This window comes from Rhamphochromis longiceps, linkage group LG20 (genome assembly GCF_057381845.1).
Source record: "Rhamphochromis longiceps isolate RC_006_pf linkage group LG20, R_longiceps_female_GT1.1, whole genome shotgun sequence".
In the NCBI taxonomy this organism is placed as follows: Eukaryota; Metazoa; Chordata; class Actinopteri; order Cichliformes; family Cichlidae; genus Rhamphochromis; species Rhamphochromis longiceps.
Window position 1 is genome coordinate 23,379,585 of NC_140576.1, and position 21,594 is coordinate 23,401,178.

At 38.6% G+C, this 21,594-nt stretch overlaps 1 protein-coding gene across 2 annotated transcripts in view; it reads right to left on the reverse strand.

Moving 5' to 3' along the window:
• Positions 1-5,891: 5,891 nt before the first annotated feature.
• Positions 5,892-21,594, reverse strand: part of LOC146645351 (metabotropic glutamate receptor 4-like) — a 226,903-nt gene continuing 211,200 nt past the window's right edge. For both annotated transcript variants that reach the window (XM_085394975.1, XM_085394974.1), the window contains 3 exons: positions 19,235-20,170; positions 14,435-14,681; positions 5,892-8,598 (listed from right to left, as the gene is read on the reverse strand). In XM_085394975.1, the coding sequence (XP_085251101.1) occupies positions 8,549-8,598; positions 14,435-14,681; positions 19,235-20,170 (1,233 nt within the window). In that variant the 3' untranslated portion in view covers positions 5,892-8,548. The remainder of the gene's footprint in view (positions 8,599-14,434; positions 14,682-19,234; positions 20,171-21,594) is intronic.

Genomic DNA, 21,594 nt, shown 5'->3' on the forward strand with positions numbered 1-21,594 from the left:
CTGATGGGTTGTTTTGTAACACCTACTGAACTTCTACAGTTGACGTCCATAGGACCTCCGTGTAAGGGCTATTTATAGTCCAAATGTAGTTGTTGTGGATGTCTTTTCAATGTCAAACTTTTTAGACATTGTTTTTATAACGCTTCTAGTCGCATCTTTCTAGAGGGTGGAGGAATGCTGAGTGATCAGCGGACCTTTCCAAATGGTGCAAGCTCTTGAGCTAAAACAAAAGTGAGCAGCCGCGTGATGGATTTCGGAGCAGCAGTGTCCTCAGCTTCTCACAGTCAGTTTGCAAAATGTGTGCATCGACAAAGACTGTTGAGCAGATAGTCCAGTTCATGCATACTGACTTACACAAACTTGTACTTTCCATCCAAACTTCTCTCAGAGCAGGCTAACGATCACAACCACATTCACTTCCTCCTACAAAGACACCAACCTCACTAAAATAAAATTGAACTATATATAATTGAAATGTTCTTTTAAACTTGTTATACACATTGTACTCTTTTCTAAATACTTTAACCATTTTACATTTTAACATTGATTTCAACTTTTTTAATATTTCAAACAATTTAATAAATGACAGTTTTAACCTGGTTACAAACAAATAAGTTAATTAAAATAAATAAACTAGGAAAATCTAAAATAAAATTAAAAAAACAACGTGCTGAATAAATCATTAGGTTAACACATAATAAAAAGTGTTTGTTTATAAATAATCTGTATTCATATGTATCATGTTGATAATAACAATGCTAATATTGTTAAATTAAAAAAGGCATTTATTAATCTAGTGAATTCCCTGCAGCTGTAATGGACGTCCACAAAATTACTATTGAAGGTTTGAAAGTGAGGTAATTTGCCAGGAAGATCAAACAATTCAAGAGCTTGATAGTTATCATTCATAGTCATTTGGAAGCAGAACTCTATCACAGGTCCCTAAGGAAAAAATAGTATTCTCCAACTGGTGATGTGTGGTCGCTGTAGCTTGCTGGCAGTCGCTGTGAAATTGATTGCTAAAGCCGCAGTGACACATGCCTAGAGACTGATCAGTGATAGGCTGGTTGGCCGTGGCATCTGTTGTGACGCTTACACCTTTAATGAAGACTCACAAGTGGTAGCTTTATTTTGATACCAAGATGGTTAATACAGAATTTTTAATTGGAGTGAAATATTAAATTTATTTTTGGAATGCAATTTCCACGCAGGAATCTCAAAAAGAACCCTGGGGGTTTAGATGCCGAGGTAGCTATGTCACTAGTTTCTTCTAGATATTGTGTTAATTATGAATTGGTGCTAATGGTAGAATAATATTTCTTCAGGAGGCTGCCATTTGCAGTTTTAAATAAAAATGATCAGCTAAAGTCAATCATTGTCAACCTAAGGTCTTTTAAATTTTGTTAAAACTTACACTGCTTTCATATTGTTCAGGCAACAATCACTCAGAAGAAATTAGAATCAAACAAATTCATAATTTCATAGTAATTACTACTACTTTCTCTGAGTCAGGTCACGGGAGGTCCAAATTAAATTGCTGCCACAGGCTTTCAGTAATGGGGCACACATGTGTATAGGCTGTCATGATTTATTGTACTACACAAGAAATTTCCCCCCTTCCAGTCTTCTGTCTTATTTTTTTCCTTTTTAAAGAGCTTTGCTAAATAATTGTGTATGTGGCATAAACATTTCAGTGATTTGATAAAAGAAATATAATGAAAGAAATAAAAATAACACCATTTTTTTCTTAACATTCAATGCAGAGTTGCAACATTATTTTTATGGATCAAAATATGTTATATATTATTCATGTCATGAAAGAATGCAGGCTTGATCCCCTTTGTCATTTAAAACTTGCTGCCTTCCATCTTCATCATTTACACTAAACCCTTGTGCAGTGATGGGAAGTAAAAAAGTACAAATACTTGTACTTTTACTCCCTGCATTTTTACACTAATATCTATTCCTTTGTTTGTTTTGTTTGTTTTTAAGTGCAGGTGTTCCAATTTGTGGTCATGGTACTCCACCCTCAGTGAGCATATAGGGAGTAAAGACTTTTAGGTGGCATTTAATTTCAAATGCAAGGTTTCTTATAGCTCAACAACTATCATCAAACATTCAGAGTGTTTGTCTGCAGCTTTCCCACACATTGTCTGTTAGCTAAACATTCAGCTGCTGTATTTCCCAGGGAGAGAAATGAGTGAGAGTTAACTTTACTCAGAGATAGAGAAAGATTAAAAAAAAAAAAAAAAAAAAAAAAAAGACAGTTCAGGAGAGGAAGAAGAGAGGTTTCATTTAAAGGTAAGGACTGCTTAGTAGTATTTGATGAACTGAGATTTAAAGTTTACATGTAAGTTCTCATTTTTTTTAAATTGAATATTGGATCTTTTTCTACGTTCATGTTCCACACAATTAATTCAAGTACATTTAATAGAATCAGAATTTAGACTGACTGAAATAAGGTTTTATCCCCATGTACTAATGTAGTTTTATTGCACTAATATAGGACAATGTTCACTTAGCTTCTTCCAAAAATACCTGGTCAAGACATCCTCAAAAGAGGTCCTTACTTTGAGCACATTTCAGAGACTGTATCTTTTCATTTACCACAGTATTTCTTTAACATAAGTACATCTACTTAAGTACAGAATATTTGTACTTTTGCCACCTCTGTCCTTGTGTAATGCCTGCATTAGCTCACAGAAACTGCATCAGTCACACAGAGTCCAACACATAGGCAACACCACATATAGCTATTTGGACACCCTGAAAATATTTGAGCAAAAATAAGCTACTATCAACTTTCTGACCACAAATGTAAACAAATAACAATAAAAAAAAAAGTTGATGTCATTCCTCCAGCACTGCACCACAGGGTCTACACTTACTGCATCTTATACATTTGTGTCTCCAGCACATTTAGAAAGAAACAAGCACCTCAGCAATATTTAACGCTTTTCTCTTGGGTACAAAATGAAATACCCACTCACTGGTTAGAGCAGCCAAGTGGAAATATTAACGTGATATTTCAAATGAGAAACACCTTTTTATTTTCAGCATGTATTCCCCCAGTGGTCTCATGAGCAGTAGCCTATTCATTAATTTGAATACTGGAAATGTTAAAGCAGTTATAATATTGTTAATGGGGAAATATTCAAATGACTTGGCTTTTCTTAATTATTTGGATGAAATAAGCATTAGAAATGGGGGGGAAAAAAAAAAACCAATTACAAATCTCTGCATCCTCTGTGAGTAGCATAAATGGTTGATAGCTAGGGATAACAGAGGTATAGAAATTATGCAGCAGTGCCGGATAATTTGAAAGCCATCATCTTACTTACAACAAACAGGTTTGACCAGCCCACAACCCCCCCACCCTCACCCTCACCTTCACTACAGAGTCCTCTCCCCACTCTCCTGCCTCCCTCGCTTCCCCCCCCTTCCTGACACCATGACACCCCCCTCCTCCAATCCCTCTCTCAGCAGCAAGACATCTCCCCCCCTCCCCTCCTCCCAAACATCTCCCAGTGTCACAGTGGATCAGGTCAGGAGGCAACTGAGGAAGCTTCGCCCCAGAAAGGCAGCAGGCCCAGACAAGGTGTGTCCTAGGATGCTTAAGGCGTGTGCTGCTGAACTTGGGGAGCCGCTACAACGAGTCTTCAACCTCAGTCTGCGACTGGGGAGAGTGCCCGCCCTATGGAAGACATCCTGCATCGTCCCCAAAAAGAACCGGCCCAATGAGCTGAATGACTTCCGACCGGTGGCACTGACGTCACATCTTATGAAGACTCTAGAGCGGCTCTTCCTCAACCTCCTCCGACCACAGGTACAACATGCCCAGGACCCACTACAGTTTGCATACAAGGTGGGTGTCGGAGTGGAGGATGCCATCCTGTACCTCCTACACAGAGCCCACTCACACCTGGATGGGGGAAAAGGCACGGTCAGGATCCTGTTTCTTGACTTTTCCAGTGCCTTTAATACCATCCGGCCCTGTATGCTTCAGGAAAAACTGAACAGGATGGAGGTGGACCCCTGCCTGGTGGCTTGGATCTCCGACTACCTCACCGACAGACCACAGTACGTCAGGCTGAAGGACATCACGTCTGACACAGTGGTCAGCAGCACAGGAGCACCACAGGGAACTGTGCTGTCCCCTCTTCTCTTCACCCTGTACACCTCTGACTTCTGCTACAACTCTGAATTATGCCACATTCAGAAGTTTGCAGATGACACGGCCATCATGGGGTGTATCTGGGATGATCAGGAAGAGGAGTACAGAAGTCTGGTGAGGAACTTTGTCGCATGGAGTCACACAAACCACCTGCAACTCAACACCTCAAAGACTAAGGAACTGGTTGTGGACTTCGGGAGGTCCAGAGAAGGTCCACTGCCAGTTCAGATAGAGGGGGAGGAGGTGGAGGTGGTCAACAAGTACCTCGGGCTGTGGATGGACAATAAACTGGACTGGTCATGCAACACAGAGCACCTGTATAAAAAAGCCCAAAGCCGACTGTACTTCCTCAGGAGGCTGAGGTCTTTTAACATCTGCAGGAAGCTCCTGAGGATGTTTTACCAGTCAGTGGTTGCTGGAGTACTTTTCTATGCTGTGGTGTGCTGGGGGAGCAGCACAGCAAAGAGGGACTCATCCAGGCTGGAGAAACTGATCAGGAGGGCTAGCTCTGTGGTCGGCATGAAGCTGGACACTCTGGTGACAGTGGCAGAGAAAAGGACATTAAAGAAACTGATGGACATTATGGACAATGCTGGGCATCCTCTGCACACGGCCATAAACAACTAGAAGAGTCTGTTCAGTGACAGGTTGCTTCTCCCCAAGACAAGAACTAACAGACTTAAAAACTCCTTTGTCCCACACGCCATCAAACTGTTTAACTCCTCTCTGGAGGGGGGGGGGGGGGGGGACAGGTGGACAAAGGAGGGGGGAACAACTAAGCTGTAGTGCCTCTTCACCTCACTGTACAATACCTTGTGCAATACTTTTTGTAAATAGTCAACAGTGCAATAGACTCAATACTTGAAATGTGCAATTCACTTGTATTTTTATTTTTTATTCCTATTTATTCTATTTATCCCCTTTGTATATTTTATTTATATTTGTCTCTGTATTTATATGTGTGTGTGTGTGTGTGTGTGTGTGTGTGTGTGTGTATATATATATATATATATAACAGTTCTGTAACTGTAACTTTGGTCGTTGCTGTGCTTTTTTTGGAAGTCGAATTTCCCAGAGGAACCCACCCGAGGGATTAATAAAGTTCTATCTTATCTTATCTTATCTTATCTTAAACAAACGGGTAACACTTAAAATTAACTTAAAATTATATCTTTAAAATACTTTCTTCTTGCCTACGGTATACACTACTCTACAGAAGTCTCAAAACACTGCTTACTTCTTTATGTTTTGCTTCCAAGGACTCAGACTTTCTGTTAATGTTTAAAGTAGTCTTGAACAATAGTTCCCCAGCCTGTAGTTATTTGAACATTTTTCACAAGCTTTCAGTCTTGGCCTTTCTCAGTTCAGTTCAGTTCTCAGGGAGTTTTTCCTTCCCACTGTCGCCAAAGTGCTTGCACATAGGGGGTTATATGATTGTTGGGTTTTTTTCTGTATGTATTATTGTAGTCAGACTTTGATCGCTTGGAGAAAGGTTCCGTCAATTAACAGTTTGTGCAACTGCCTTGTGATTAGAAAGTGATTATCCACAGGTTGTTAGTGTTGGATTTACAACCTCTGTCCTATTTTTTACTATATTGTGACTGAACCATAAGTAGGCATTCATTTAATCTACAAGACAACAGAATACTCATAAAAATAATTTTAAATGTTGCTTTCTTTGCTAAGGAAATGCTCACTAAGAAGACACACCAACAACTTGTTAACAAAACAATCTTTTTATTAGAAATATCTTGTATAAAAATGAACATGCTCTACACAGCTTTTTTTAATTTTTATAGATAGTTCATAAATATCCAGGCACTGTAACTGTTTTTTTCTCTTTTTTTTTAATAATTTGGTACATAAAGCAGACATGATCAATCAATTTTAATAACATACATTAACTTGCCATTTAATTTCAGTCAGCAATTACATATTCTATTTTGTAACACAGACAGTGTTTTAGAAAAATAAAAGTAGGTGGGGAGGGGGGTCGTGGCAAAAAAGCAGTAAAATGATCATATTCACAAACACAAACAATCCCACAAACAATACTTTATCAAATGAGAAAACAACATTTGCGCAACACCTTAGACTCGTTGAAGCTGAGAGCTGAGAGAATCATTGATCAAAAAGCAAAATATTTGTAAGTTATAATCCTCTGCAGTAGTCTGGACTTTATGCCTTTCTCTCCAATTTTACCACACGACTTTCTTATGGGTTTTGACATGCAACATACAATTTTTGCATTACTGAGGATAACATTTAATGAGACAAAAAATCCAGAAAATACTGTTATTAGTAATATTTTAGAGAATGGAAACAGTAATGGTGTTTACACATTTTAAATTGTACACTGAATTCATCCGTAATAATGTTTAAACTGAACAACTGAAAGGTAATACTGGCAACACAAACATGATGAAAGAACCATGGAACATTTAGCAGAAGTAGTTTAATGGATATGAGGCACAGAATGAAGGCAGTGGCCCTTATTTATCAAGCAAGTATTCATACCTTTGATTTTTTTTTTTTTTTATGTTCAGTACTGTGAAAACCAATTAATTAGTAGGCATGGAGCAGTGATGTATCACTGTAGAGATTTAAAGCGGTACTTAGAAACTCTTGATCACTAGGGGGCAGAAATACTTCAAAGTAAACCTGAGAAACTACCGGCTGGTTAACATTTAAACAAACAATTCTTTTTGCACATCCTTTATACACAAACAAAGAAGTGTATCCTGCTGGTGTCATGTTTATGGCCTTTTGTCTATATTTGGGTTTCCAGCAATTTCTGTGGAAAGAAAAATAGGTGGGTCTTGTTAAACACAAAGTCAAATTGTTTGCTGGAAGCAAGAAATAATTAAGATAGCTGCCAAGTGGAAGGTGAACTTGCTACTACTTAGTACAGCATGGCTGTATCTTTTATTGATATATATAAAAATCAGACAATGGATTGAATGTTAATTTAAATTGTTACAGTATATGTTGAAACAATATATCATATTGCTAATTATGTTTGAACTTTTTGACCAGTTGTCTGAACTAAGTCAATACCTTTTCAAAATTGGTATTAACGCCGGCTAGCTACTTGAGCCTTGTTTTAAATCAAAAAAATTATTTTAAAAATATATTTTATCATTTCCACTTCAGTGCATTTCTTCTGTCCCATTTATCATATGTTGTCAGGCTTTAATAACAATATGTCTGGCATGACAACAGCTTGTTGTTGTCTTTTTTTTCTTTAAAAATCTACTATATCACAATACCCTGCATTAAGGTACAGAGTATACAGTCTTTATTACAAGTCTTACAATCTTATTGAATTTTAATCAAAACTCTTTTAGGCTAAATTTGTCAATTACTTTCAACGCTACAAGTGAAATTTTGACAGTCTTTCAAAAGGCTTCAATAGGTGCATGATAAATAAGAGCCCCTCAATCTCAGATGTTTACAGTCAAGTGTCCAAGTCCTGACTGACATTTATGGAATGTGATGTCAACCATAGAGCTATTGCATGGCAATTTGTGTTTGGTTTGTTTGACTTATTTTCGTTCAGCAGAGGGATACCCCAAAAATGACATCTCCACTGTGAATGACCACGATGACAAATGTTGCATTCCATAGACGTTGACAACACAGCACAGTACACGTGATGCTCCCATAAGCATGCTCTGGGACTGTACACTAGGATTGCCAAAACGGTGGTGTCCTCATTATTATGAAACAGTAAAAAAAAAAAACTACTGGGGAGACCCACTGCCTTATTTTCATGTGTTTCAGATATATTTAGTTCATGTAGGAATACTGAGTGTACTGTCGTAAGGCATGTACAGTCTGAAGAGTACTGCAGCTTTCAACTCCAAATACACCTGTAACCAAAAATAACTACTACATTTTTTTTACACCACTTCATTTCGTCAGCTGCATTTGATAAAAACAGAATACTTTCCCCTGTTTTTACTGAAATGAGACAAACAATTCAGTATCAGAGAGAACTGAACTTGTGCTCTATACACTTCAGAAAAAATAAATAAAAATCTGTAGGCTCCAGGTGGTTCATTCAGCCTGCATCTGGAAACGTCACTGATCAATGCTCAGGGTGGGAAGAGGAAAATTAACTGCCCAAGCTCCCTTACATCTCTTCTCTCCCTCCTACAAGCTACTAATTTATCATAAAATTTGCATCCAAGCCTTTACATGATTCCATAAAAAAAATATGACATCCTTTGGAGTGACAAATTCCCATCTTTCCACCCCAATCCTCTGATGTAGCAGCTTGAAAGTTCTCCAGTGTATCCCCAATATGCCCCCACAATCAGGTGATTTCTCCTCAGGCAGGCCTTTTCTCCTCTTCCACGGCTCATCTCGGTCTTAGATGGCATGGTTACTGTAGCTTATGTATGTCTGCTTTGAGGCCAACACTGTAGTAATAGGGAAGAAGAAAGAAGGGTTAAAAATGCAATGGGTGAGATTCAAATAGGCAATCATAGTGTTGGAATTCTGATTTTTGTAAAGTTCTCCTTATGAACGACTCAAGTAAACAAGCACAAGTGAAACTAATTTTAATAGCTTGATGCTAATGTTAAATTATCTTAATGTCTCGCATGCTCACGTCTAAGATACAAAATAAACTGTTAGTGATGTGTAAAATGCACAAATTCAACAACATCTGTAATCACAGCCCATCTAATAAAAGCTGCAACCAACATAAATATATATCATAAAAGTATGATAAAAGAGGAACAGCTTGTTTTTATCTAAAGAGCTGTCCGTTTCTTCTTTTTTGGATGGTAATAAATGTTCCCTTGTTTATGGAGGATGTGCTGGTTTCTAAAGAAGAGGTTCTGTTCATTTTCTTATGGCGTATATAACGTTTGGGCTCATTTATCCAAATGATTAGTTACTGTTAATCTTTTGATTTCTTTTTTTATTAAAATAATAATAGTTTGAAAATATTTAGTAAAATTACTTTTATATTAAAAAGTAATATCTGTTAAATGTAAAAGGAATCCTCATCTAAAATCCTTTAAACCTCCAAATGACATTATTAGATCTAGTCTAAAAATCCAAAAAATATATAATGTACATATGACGTGAAATGGAATTATCCTCACATTTTACAGGTATATTATTTATGTTTGGTAACAGTATTCATTTAATGTATTAATTTGTATTATCATTTCTTTTCACCACAAATACTGATCTTGGTTTAGGCAGGAAAACTGCTTTGTTAGAATTTGGGTTAAAATACTACAGCAGCTCTTTTTTTTTTTTTTCTTCAATGCTTTGTTGTTAGTTTGGCATGGGTGCCTTGAGGAGTCACGAAAACATCTGTGGTGCCAGTATAAAACCATCTTCCAACGCTGACAGTAAATAAAAATGTAACAATTCCTGCCTGTGTATACATACAGATGCATCATATTTACATGTTTTCCTCTTGTTTTCCCTTGAGATAAGTCTGTCTGGTAATATTGCAGACATTTTAAAAACATAGTATCATAAGATTTGACAGCAATGCAAAATTATTCAGAGTCACTTGAGTTTTGCACTCATATGTACCTGGTTCTACAGCATAGTAAAATCAGGAAAACTCTCTATTTTTTTAGATTATACTATTAAATTGCAATTCCAAAATACAAACTACTAAACTACCAAGCAGTTCACAGCAGTAGCATAAAATACGGGAGTAACCATTCAAATGCAAGTATTTTAGTGCATGCAACGACCTGTGGTTTCTATGTGCATCAAGCAAAGCATGCAGCAGTCAATGTATTACCATTCTTAACTGTGGTGTTTTACATGTAAAATACAATTAAGGCGATATGTGATCTGTCCCGGCCGTATAGCTTTTGCTATCAACGTTTGGTAATGGTTCTAATTATTCTTTTCATTGTTTGTGGAAATTTGTGAGCTGTGAATGAAGTACATAAGTCAGATGACCAGAGGGCAGACCACAGCAATCATAACAAACCCAAACCACTGGTCAAATGTGACTGTCATACATACAGTACCTATGAGTATGTGTGCAGTCATGCTTGTCTGCACACATATGTCTGTGCAAATGTGAGTGTATGTGTAATTTTTAAAAGTAAAACTGTCCTCAGCGAGCATGCTCTGTGGTGGTAATCACACTACCAATCTGCCAACAGCAGCCTTGGCTGATTGAATATGTCAGAAGGGATGAATCCAATCAGAAGACGGCTGAAAGCCAGAGTAGGGGCAAAAGTGCTGCAGAGGAGAGATGTGCAATGGTAAACGCTTCTGGTATATTTGTCAGGGCCATACTGGGTGGGTGAATGGGGGCGGTATTCTTGCCATTTCATCCAAAGCATATCTTCCAAGAAAAGCATTGATAAATGAACCTTATTTGAATATTTATATGCTGCGAGGCCAAGATAAAGAATAGATGGTCCAGAAAGAATTGGAGCTGGCAGACCCATCTGTCTTTTCCTGTTCACTCTTATTGTTGTTGTTGTCCCATTACCACAAATTCCTTCTTTTGTCAACAGGGAAACAAATTACAGGGGACACATGGCTATCGCTTGTCTCCTCTCCGGCAGAGGGTTGTCATCTTCTCACATTAACAGGCTTTACCATGCTGATTGGCCATTTTACAGCACCACACACCAATCTTGTTTATCCAAGTTAATATCCCTTGGTCCAGGGTGGATTTGTGACTGTGTGATTAATGCTTTATGTCAGTGCTTCCCAAACTTTTTCCAGCCACGTACCCCTTGAGACATGTCACCCTCAGCCGCATACCCCCTACTACGAACGACTCTTAATTAGTGTCTATAAATACATTGCAATATCGCATGCATAAAGATAAATACTGCACAGTCGATTATTTCTTACCACCAAATGAATTTATCAATATTTTTTAGTAATGACAGAGTTTTAATAACAAACTTTACTACTTAATACTAGCAATGTATCAAAGGATTTATTAGAATTCACTTTTTTGTCGAGAGCATAAAGGCCATGAACTTTCATTAAACAGAACTTTATTTAATGTGATGGATGTGCTTGAGCAGAGGCACACAGCTCTTCAATGTTTGGCTCAATTTGGGAAAGGCTGAGTCTTAAATCGTTTTCCACACAAAGTCTTGCTCTGTATTTTGTTTTCATGTTTGTTAAAGCAGAAAATCCCTTTTCGCATAAGTATGTGGTGGCGAAAGGCATCAGTCTTGACAGCGCGCTTAGCCAGCGCGGGCTGTTCAGTGCGCAGCCCTATCCAGAAATCCGCCAGGTTCTTTTGAGCGTGTTCAACTTTTAGAGATCCATCTGTGGCGATTTCAATTAGGCTCTCCTGGTCAGACGGTGATAACGAAGTAGGCACGGCGGTGAACGGGTGACGTATCCAATCATTTGAGCCGTCCGTCTCTGGGAAGTATCGGCGTAACTGCACCGCCAGCTCCTCAAGGTGCACGTTACATTCGCGCTTTACACTTTTAGATAGTGTGAGATCATTAGAGCACAGAAAATCATGCAGCACAGGAAAGACTTCAGTGTTGTTTGTATCCAAGCAGTTCTTCCAAAGGTTTAACTTCTTTATCATGGCCTCAACTTTATCTTGAACATTGAATATAGTTGCAGAAACGCCTTGTAATCCGAGATTGAGCTCGTTCAGACGAGAAAATATATCACACAGATAAGCCAGGCAGGTAAGGTACTCTTCATCATGCAAATGTTCAGACAGCTCAAAGGGATGGTTACTGAAGAAAACTTTAAGTTCATCCCTCAACTCAAAGAAACGGGTCAGCACTTTCCCTCTAGATAGCCAGCGAACCTCTGTGTGGAGTAATAATGTCTCATGCTCGCTGCCCATCTCATTGCACAACGCAGCAAATAAGCGGGAGTTCAGCGGCCTGGCTTTCACAAAGTTAACCATTTTTACACTCGTGTCCAAAACATGTTTCAAACGGACAGGTATTCCCTTTGCAGCAAGAGCCTCTCGGTGGATGCTGCAGTGTACCCAGGAGGCATCTGGCGCGACTGCTTGCACACGCGAAACCACACCTCCGTGTCTCCCAGTCATGGCCCGTGCGCCATCAGTACGGATGCCAACACATCTGTCCCACACGAGTCCATGTGTGTTCATGAATGTGTCCAGCTTTTGAAAAATATCTGCGGCAGTTGTCCTTTGTTCCAGCGGTTTACAGAACAGCATGTCCTCCTTGATGGTTCCTTCATGAATGTAGCGCACATATACGAGAAGATGCGCCAGGCCAGCCACATCCGTGGACTCATCTAGCTGTATTGCATAACATTCACTGTGGCGTATGCGCAGAAGTAGCTGCTGTAAAACATTTTCTGACATTGCATTGATGCGCCGTAAGACAGTATTGTTTGATGATGGAATGGACTGTATCGTCTTTTTTGCCTTTTCCCCCAACATTGTCCCTACCATATCTAAAGCAGCAGGGAGAATGAGGTCCTCCACAATAGTGTGGGGTTTGTTGTTTTTAGCCACTCTGTAACTGACCATGTAAGATGCTTGTAGTCTGTTTTTATTCATAAGATCTGGCACCTGAATGCAGGTTTTACTTGTTGAAAGTGATTTTAGCTGTCGCTCAAAATATTCCCTTGGTTTATTTTTCAAATGGGGATGATTTGTCTCTAAATGTCTGCGCAAAAGTGAAGGTTTCATTGAGTTCTGAGACAATACTTTTGCACAAATAACACACTGTGGCCGGGGAAATCCACCAATATTTATACACGTAAACCCCAGCGAAATATAATTGTCATCATATTTGCGCTTCTTTGATGAGGTTGTGTTACAGTCCGTGCTGTCATGCTTTCTCCCACTTTGACGCTCCGCATCAGACACTTCATCACTTTCCACATGGCTGGCTCCAGCTATGCTAGCCACTTGGCTAGTAACCACAGATACATCCCTGCTAGCACTGCTAGCATCCAAATCTGATGAACACATTGTTGTTGAACAATCACCTGTGCGGTCACTGGAAAATGCATCTTCAGATATGAGCTTATTGGTTGTTGTGGCCGGTGTCTCTGTGGTAGGGCCTTTTTTTCTTGTTAACCACTTGTCCATTTTCGCGCTGCACTGAATGCTTGGAGGCAACTTCAACTGTTAGGTGTCAGTCATTTGGGCAAATCACGCCCATGTATTTTGTCAGAGCTATTTTTTTGCTGAACACCAGAGGGTGGTATATAGTCATGTATTTGACAGGCAAAAAAAACTGCATTAGCGCAAATTTCGGCTTTTAAAACTTTTGATCCCCACTCCAACCCCAACCCACGCGTACCCCCTACAGCCACTTGCGTACCCCCGAGGGTACGCTACGGTAGTTTGGGAACTACTGCTTTATGTCATTCAGGGTGCTGAATTTTAGCAGGGATGCTTTTTTGCATTGTGTAGGCAGGCACAGGTGTTGTGGTGAACATTAGCAGAAATTAACAGGAAAAAGTGCTCACGGATGACAGAAGAGCAAAGTTATTTTCTAATCAGGTTACCTGAGAGTCTAAAGTCCCTCACAAGGCTCCCCTCCCTCAACACAATCTGACACATAAGCACAAAGAGCAGTTGTTAGATTCACAGTTTAAACCAGAGGTTAAGTCTCAGCACCTATAAATGGGTTCTGTAATTGGATAAGATACTGTAACAATTCCCTTTCAAGATAGGAAGAAAACATACACATAAGTGTAAGTTGTCTTTTTTTTTAGTCCGGATATATATCATGGTATATTGTTCAGCTTGTCAGAGTAAAAAATCAGTACCTTAAGTAATCACAACATGTGGGGGTGCTTGACTGGATTTATTCCTGCCCCCACACAGGCACTGCCTGTTCATACCATTTGTCTTGGTGATTGAAATATCCTCATCTCCAACACTGAGTTATCCTTGCTTTTATCCCTTTCAGAATAGTATGGGCCCCCTGCCACACCTTCTGACTGGCAAATCCAGTATCAATATAGTTTTTGAAAATTTAACTATTTTGCTATTGCATACAGTAAAATTAAAAAATAATCCTTCAAATAGAGAAAATTAACTTCCAGTCTTTTTTGAAGGGAACACTTAACTACTACGTCACTTATGTGCAAGTGAGAAGCTAATGTGACACAACCCCTATCACTTCTAATTATTCCCATCGTTCTTTTTGTCATCTGTTAAAGAAAAATGTAATCTTCACTTAAAAGGAGTTCATTATTTTCTGCATACAGAGTGCATTAACAGATGCTGGTTGACCTGTCTTTCCTTTGTTGCATGGATGGATGTCATTGTGTGATACCAACCTTGTGTTTCAAGACTTTCACAAAGTTCAGATTTGGCCTCTCCGTTGGGCCTCAGGCCACCTTTAGGGTTGAACTTGTTGGACATGGTGGCTGCAGTGACCACAGCCTTTAGACTGCGTTTGCGCTTGGGTACGTTCTGCTCTGGATGGAAAAGAACCACGTAGACTTTGGGCATGTAGAGCATACCCAGAGAGACCGATGCACTGAGGCTTATAGAGATGGTTAGGGTTGTAGTCTGGATGTACATCTGTATTATAAAAGAGATAATAGAGACAAAATAATAATATTTTTTGGAAGCACTGTGTCATGGAAAGAAATGCGATAGTCTCAAATTAAACTGCGTACATAACAAGACCGAGTGTTGCTCAGAGCCTTCCCAGTTCAAGCTACAGAATGAAGTCACTCTCCTTTAGCTAAAAGGAAGTTTAGTGGACGATATTTCTATGTTTCACATCTTATATAGCAAATTGTGATGGAACACAGGAACATTTATGTAAACTGGTGACTCCTGACTTCTACCGTCATTTCAGGGTTTGTTTATTTTATGATATGCATATAAAAAAAAAGCCCCCCTGATGCATAGATGTTTTTACCCTGAGGTTTTAGACAACATCATTGTGTGTTTTCTGAAGCCAGTGACAGCTGCTACTCACAGCTGGGTAGCAGATACATAGCTATAGGCAACAACTGGGGAGTGGAAAGAAACAGCCTACAGCATAATAAAAAGGCCTATATCATAAATTTTTCATTTATGATAATCACCCTAGAACTCATACACAGTACATCTCTAATTTGTTACTGTAGAGAATGCGACGAGTCAGGGCAGATGTTAGTAGGTAGACAACATTTGGCATCGATTAATTTTTATGACATGCTTTAAATTTCTGTTTAAGGTGCAAAACCAGTGCAAAATATGAAAATACAGTGTCCTGGATTTAAATGTTAGTTTCATGAATTTAACAAAGAAACTGTGATCCAACTTCATCTTTTTCCCAATATCATTGCGTGAAAACCTTAATTGAATAAAGGGGAAGTAGAGAACAGCTTACTTTGCCTCTCTAAAGTTGATGAACACAAGGCAGTAAGTGTACAGTGAAACACAGCTGAGAAACATCCTTCAAAGAGATTTGCCCAAGGTTTTGTTTGACATTACATTTGCAGACATCACAAATGACTGAGCTGTTTGACATGGGAATAGCCAAAAGGGCTCTTGTCAACAGTTATAGATGATGTTTCCCAACATACAGTTGTGACATTCTCCAATCAGCCATAACATTAAAACCTCTGGCCTTATATCCACTAGATCCCTCTCATGCTGCCAAAATAACTGAACAATTGAGGCATAGTCCACAAGACCCCTGAAAATGTCCCGTGGTATCTGGCACTAAGACATTAGTAGCAGTCTTTAAGCTCTGTAAGTTTGTGATGTGGGGCCTGAATGAATCACACTTTTTTTTTTATTGTAGGGGTTTTGGTGTTATTCTTTTTTTTAGTTATTCTTATGTTATTTGTTCTGTACTTGTATTAGATTATATTAATATATTGTGTAAATGTTATTAATATCAATTTAATAATGTAGTAAACCAAGAAAAGAGGTGGCTCAGAGATTTTAGGGTGTTTTCCTATGGGCTACAGCCACCCCTGTGTAGTGGGCGCATTGCTTAATGTCGCTCTCTTTGTATGGTTTCTTTAGGAAAAGAAAATTACTCTGAAAATCTGGACTGCCCTTGCAATTTATTTCATCTCCATAAACCTCAAAACATATGGTTGCTAAAAAAAATGGTTTTCACACCTTGAAAACCCTTGAGAGACCCAGTTGTCCAGTCATCAGAGTTGTGTCAAAGGGCTTTACACTCATCCAGTTCTTCTGCTCACAACCTTTCTCTTACAGAATTTTAACTAGTCCAATGGCCATCAGTACAACTAGATGTCAGTGTTATAGCACAAGACAAAAATAACATTGGAAGTTACAAGGTGGTTTGTGTAGCATCAATGAGTGTTTTGTTTGGATTCTATAGGTATTATATTGTAGAGTGTTCAGTTAGTTCAAGTGGAAAGGCAATGCCATGTCATGTTGATGTAAAAAAAAAAAAAAAATGTAGAGAAGCTCTGTTGAAATTAAGCTGCCTAAAGCCGTGTCAGAAAAAAAGATGTCAGTGGAAGATGGAGGTGACAGAGCTTTGTGCTCCATCATTACTGCAAACAGCACACGAGCATTCCCTGGTGATAGAGGGGGATTGTTGTAATCTCCTGAGAAGATTACACATGGCCTAGGGTGAGTTTGGAACCCTAGCCCTCTAGAGTACAGAGTGGAGTTACTCTGTGAGGGCAGCCAAGACCCTTGTCCACTTCTATCAGCCTTTATGACATAAATTTCCCTGACGTGCCGAAATGGTTACCAATCTTCACCATTGGCACAGTGAAAGAACAGGACCAGACATAGAAAGTATTATGAACTTTCATCGAAGTCAGATTGCTCCTTTTTGTTTTTATGCATTCCTTGTCCAGAGGTAACCCTACCTATTTGTGACCCATGTGAACACAATCACTGGATCACACTCCCACAAAGTTGCCAAGCCTTGGTAAAGTGTTCAGGCTTTTTGGTTTAGTTATATATTTATTTTTCTAGACTTTCGTGAAATCAACTAAAATGATTTTTAACAAAAAACTCTCCAGACTCCAAATACACAGACAATACCCACTGCTACTACTTCAGATAGGCCATCCATCTGCTGTGGTGACTCCTTGTGAATAAGGGAGCAGCCTAAAGAAGCTTTTACCTTCTTGAAAAATGCTCTTAATCAGTAGACTTCCAGAATTCTGGCTGAGAAACTGTGTCATTTGAAACATGCAGCTCTATGGCCTTTTCATCCCAAACCATATTCTAACTTAGGTTGTTTCCCACCAGCCTTTGTGTTTAAGACTTTAGGCTTTGACTGTGAATATATCAAATTTAATGTTTTAATATGTCTGGTCTAATACTTATTCTTTTATGACAGGCCCATCCAGCGACAGCTTTGAGGGCTCCATTGTCTGCCGGTAGTAGCAGCTATACCAGGACAAAGCTGGATGGCAAGCCTCTTCTCTCATGAATAGGGAAAATACATACTGACACATAATGAAAGGAACAGACTTGTTTCATGGCAGACATTTTGACGTTATTTTGAATCTCAGTAGGGAAAGCATAGGTGTGATAAAGATGGCTTAGTTCAGTGTAAAGAGCCAGCATAAGCACTTTCAGTGGAATTATACCACCTAAGTCCAATGCAGCGATCATTAACGGATCTAAACTGTGACAAGTTAAGATTTCAGCTGCAAAAAATTGTTAAATCTCTTCCTTAGAGATAACTGTGCTGTTACTAAGGCACTTTTTGTTGCTCTCTCCTTGTGTTCATTTAAAAATAATGAAATTAAGAGCAGCATTATTCAACAAATCTTCCTATTACATAATATAAAAAATTGTAGGGTGAAGCTACAGCTGATAATGTATTTATGCAAAGTGAGAATCAGTTATAAATTTATATATAATGGGTGTAATTAGAATAATATTTGCTGAATAAATAAAACATAGTTCATCTGTTGATCACTGTTAAAGTGAATGGCTGGCAAATACAACAATGTATGTGAAGGGCCTTTTTCATCAGTCGTCATAGTTTGTGATGCTTTTTTTGTTTTGTTTTTTTACTGTTAGACTGTCCAAAGATTTAGCTTGCAGTGTAAATCATATATGACCTTCAGTTGTTCAACATGCCTTTGATTTGTATATGTGCCAGTTCAATTTAATTAAAACCCCTAATACAGAGAATAATTTCTCCTATCGTTTCATCCACCTGCTTTTCACTGTTGGACATACAAATGAAGGCCAGAAGTGATTTTCACCTTCGCTGCCTCATCAGTGGCTGTGTTTACGTTCATGAATTACCATAGCAAATGGCAGCAAGCATGTTCACAAAAAAACTGCTATCCATTGTAAGACAACCTTATATTTCTTTTTTTCAAACTAAGGAGCTTTGTTTCCAAAAAACTCCAGATGTTACTATCAGAATACTGGTAGCCAATGTTCATGCAAATTTATCCCCACCTTTTTATGATATTAACAACCCAAAGGCTGCTATTATGGCTATAGTACTCCAATATTGAAGCTTCTGTTGCAGTTGGTGGTTTGACTTTTTCACTCTCTGCTTTTTAGATGTACATCTGCGCTGTGCAACCTCAAAATTAGCACTTGTAAGAGCTAATTTGCAATTCACTTTCAACTGACAAGCAACATCAACAGCCACAGTAATTTTATGCTACTTCTCAAACATGCGTTCTCTATTTCTGTGTGCATGAATGTGCAGTGATTGATTCAGCTTCACTGGGTGCAAATACTGAGTAGTCAAACACACATAGAAAGACAATTAAAGAAAACATATCCAAGCAAACTTGAGGTGAATGAATTATTCTCACAAGCCCACTTTAAAAGTCTTGTAATCCCACAGTGGAGCACAAAGCCCATCAGCTCATGATGAATAGCTCCACATATACAGACACAAGGAGCTGATGCTTTACAACAAACAGTTTGAGTGGCCATTTTCTTCATAATAAAAAGCACAGGAAATATAAAAGAACTACAAATGGAAAACTGACATGTGAACATGCACAAGTGAATTCACTAGACTATTGTAGCCTTAAATAGAGAACTGCTGTTGAAAGCATACAGACTACACTGGCATCATACCATTCTAAACCAGTTACACAACTGGGACTAATTCAATTTGTGACCTTACTCTTCTAGCAAATTTTAAATTTGATATTTACCTTTTCCGCTGATTGTGAGGTCCCGAAGAAGATGGGGATAAAGGCAAGCCACACAATGCAGGTGGTGTACATTGTGAAGCCGATAGGCTTGGCCTCGTTGAATGTCTCTGGAACCCCTCTAGTCTTGATGGCGTAAACTGTGCAGGTGACCATCAGAAGCATGCTATAACCCAGCAGACAGATGAGAGACAGGTCTGATATATCACATTTCAAGACGCCACGGGCCATGTCGGGATTTGCTGTGCGCTGGTCTACATAGTCTATGATGGCTTGTGATGGGTCAACACCAAACCAGATGCACACTCCAAGGAGCTGCACTGATATCAGACTAAATGTGATAACTAACTGCGAGGCTGGGGAGATAAATCGAGGGGCACTGACCGACATCTTGCCCTGCTCAAAAATCCTGTAGATCCTATTTGTCTTGGTAAGCAGTGCTGCATAGCTTATACTCATACCCAGACCAAGGAAAATCCTTCGCAGTGAGCATACGAACACATCAGGAGCAGAGATCATAAGGAATGTTGTAGCATAGCACAGAAAGATACCTGTCAGCAACACATAGCTAAGCTCTCGACCAGATGCCTTAACAATTGGTGTATCATTGTAACGCACAAAGGTTACAACCACTAACAGAGTGGCCATAATCCCAAAGACTGCAATGAGGACTGGTATCACGGCCCATGGTGAGCTCCACTCTAGCTTGATAATGGGAATGGGAATGCAGCCAGTGTGGTTGTCATTGGGACGCAAATCAAAGCGGCACATCTTGCAGGTGTAATTGTCTGCCTGATACTGATAACCATCACAATTCTCGCAGTGCCAACAACAAGGAATTCCCTTCACTGTCTTCTTGCGCTGCCCAGGACGACAGGGTTGACTGCATATAGAGGAAGGGACTTCTTGTGTTTCACCAGGCCACTGCATGTCATTAGTCTAGATGGAAAGGTAAAAGAAAAAAAGAGCTTTAGTAACTCTGTCTACACAAAACATTTTTTCACATTTGTGTGTGTTTTTTAATCTATTTCCTATCGATATACTTGGCTTTTTCAAATGTAGTAGACGCAGAATATGCATAAGTATTGTGTATTTTATTGACATAATTTACTATATCTTCCTATATTTTAATCATATAATTGTAAATATTTTCAGTTATTCATTATAGTACAATTGAAAGTACATTAAAAAGGTTATTATTGAAAGAATATTGACAATATTTATTAATAAAATAATTAAGATATTAAGACACTTACTACATGATATGAGTTACATTGAGACTATTATTTATAGTTATTAGCATGGTTTCATTGGATCGAAGTTAAGTTTTATTAACTTAAATGGGTGTGGAAATGGACAGGAAAGTTTAATTCAAACACCCAAATAGTTAAATGATTGATCTGACATTTCAAAAATTATGGTATTTCTTATTCTTCTTAGAGCTCTCAGCTACTGATGTTGGTGAGCTGGTGTTGTGTGTACTGCCATAACTCAGCTTCTTGATGTCTATGATAATCCAAAATCCTATCTACAGTATGCATGTAAACAAAATAAGAACACACAGAGGGAGACTTAAGAATCATTAATAGCAAAACATGATGGAAACATGTTTTTCCTCAGAGGATTTGGCATTTAAAATATAGTAGTTTTGATGCTTAAATATTCAGACACTGCAGATTCTGTGCACTATGTATACATTAAAAAGGAAATTGGTATTAGTGTGTAAAGAATGACAGCAAATGTCAAAAAAAGGTTGATGCAAATAGTTGTGTAAAAATGTTGTTTCCTCCATTACACACCTACTGCTATCGCCATGATTTTGAGTGTAAATGTGGTCACGCTGCATAATACTGTCTTTTGACCCAAAGCATCTCTGTTTCTATAAATTCTTGAGATTTGAGTCACTATTGTGTTGAATGATTCCCTATAAAGCTGCATATAAGCAAGATGTATTTAGCATAGTTTTGGATATTAGGGATAAGTTATGAGGAAGTGCATAAATTAAGCTTTACTACATATGGGTTTTCTGTTGCTGTAAATGTCACATGTAATGACCACAAGTTTAGAGACTGGTTTAGCATTGTTGGGATGGGTTTAATCCAAATGACACTATAAATTTTACAGTTAGTTTAGTTTTTAGTTATTTATGTTAAGGCCCCAGTCACATAGGCCTAGAAACCAGTCACTACAGAAACTTTCCATCAGTAGGTATTCGCTGTTGATGGGAAGTGATTGCTGGCTATTGCCAGATGAAATTTTTCACATAGAGGACACCAAAAAAACCTTGTGATTGCTTCTGGAAGTCGCCTATAGTTTGCATGGAAGAGATTCACTAACTACTGAAGAGACCCAGATCACTGAAT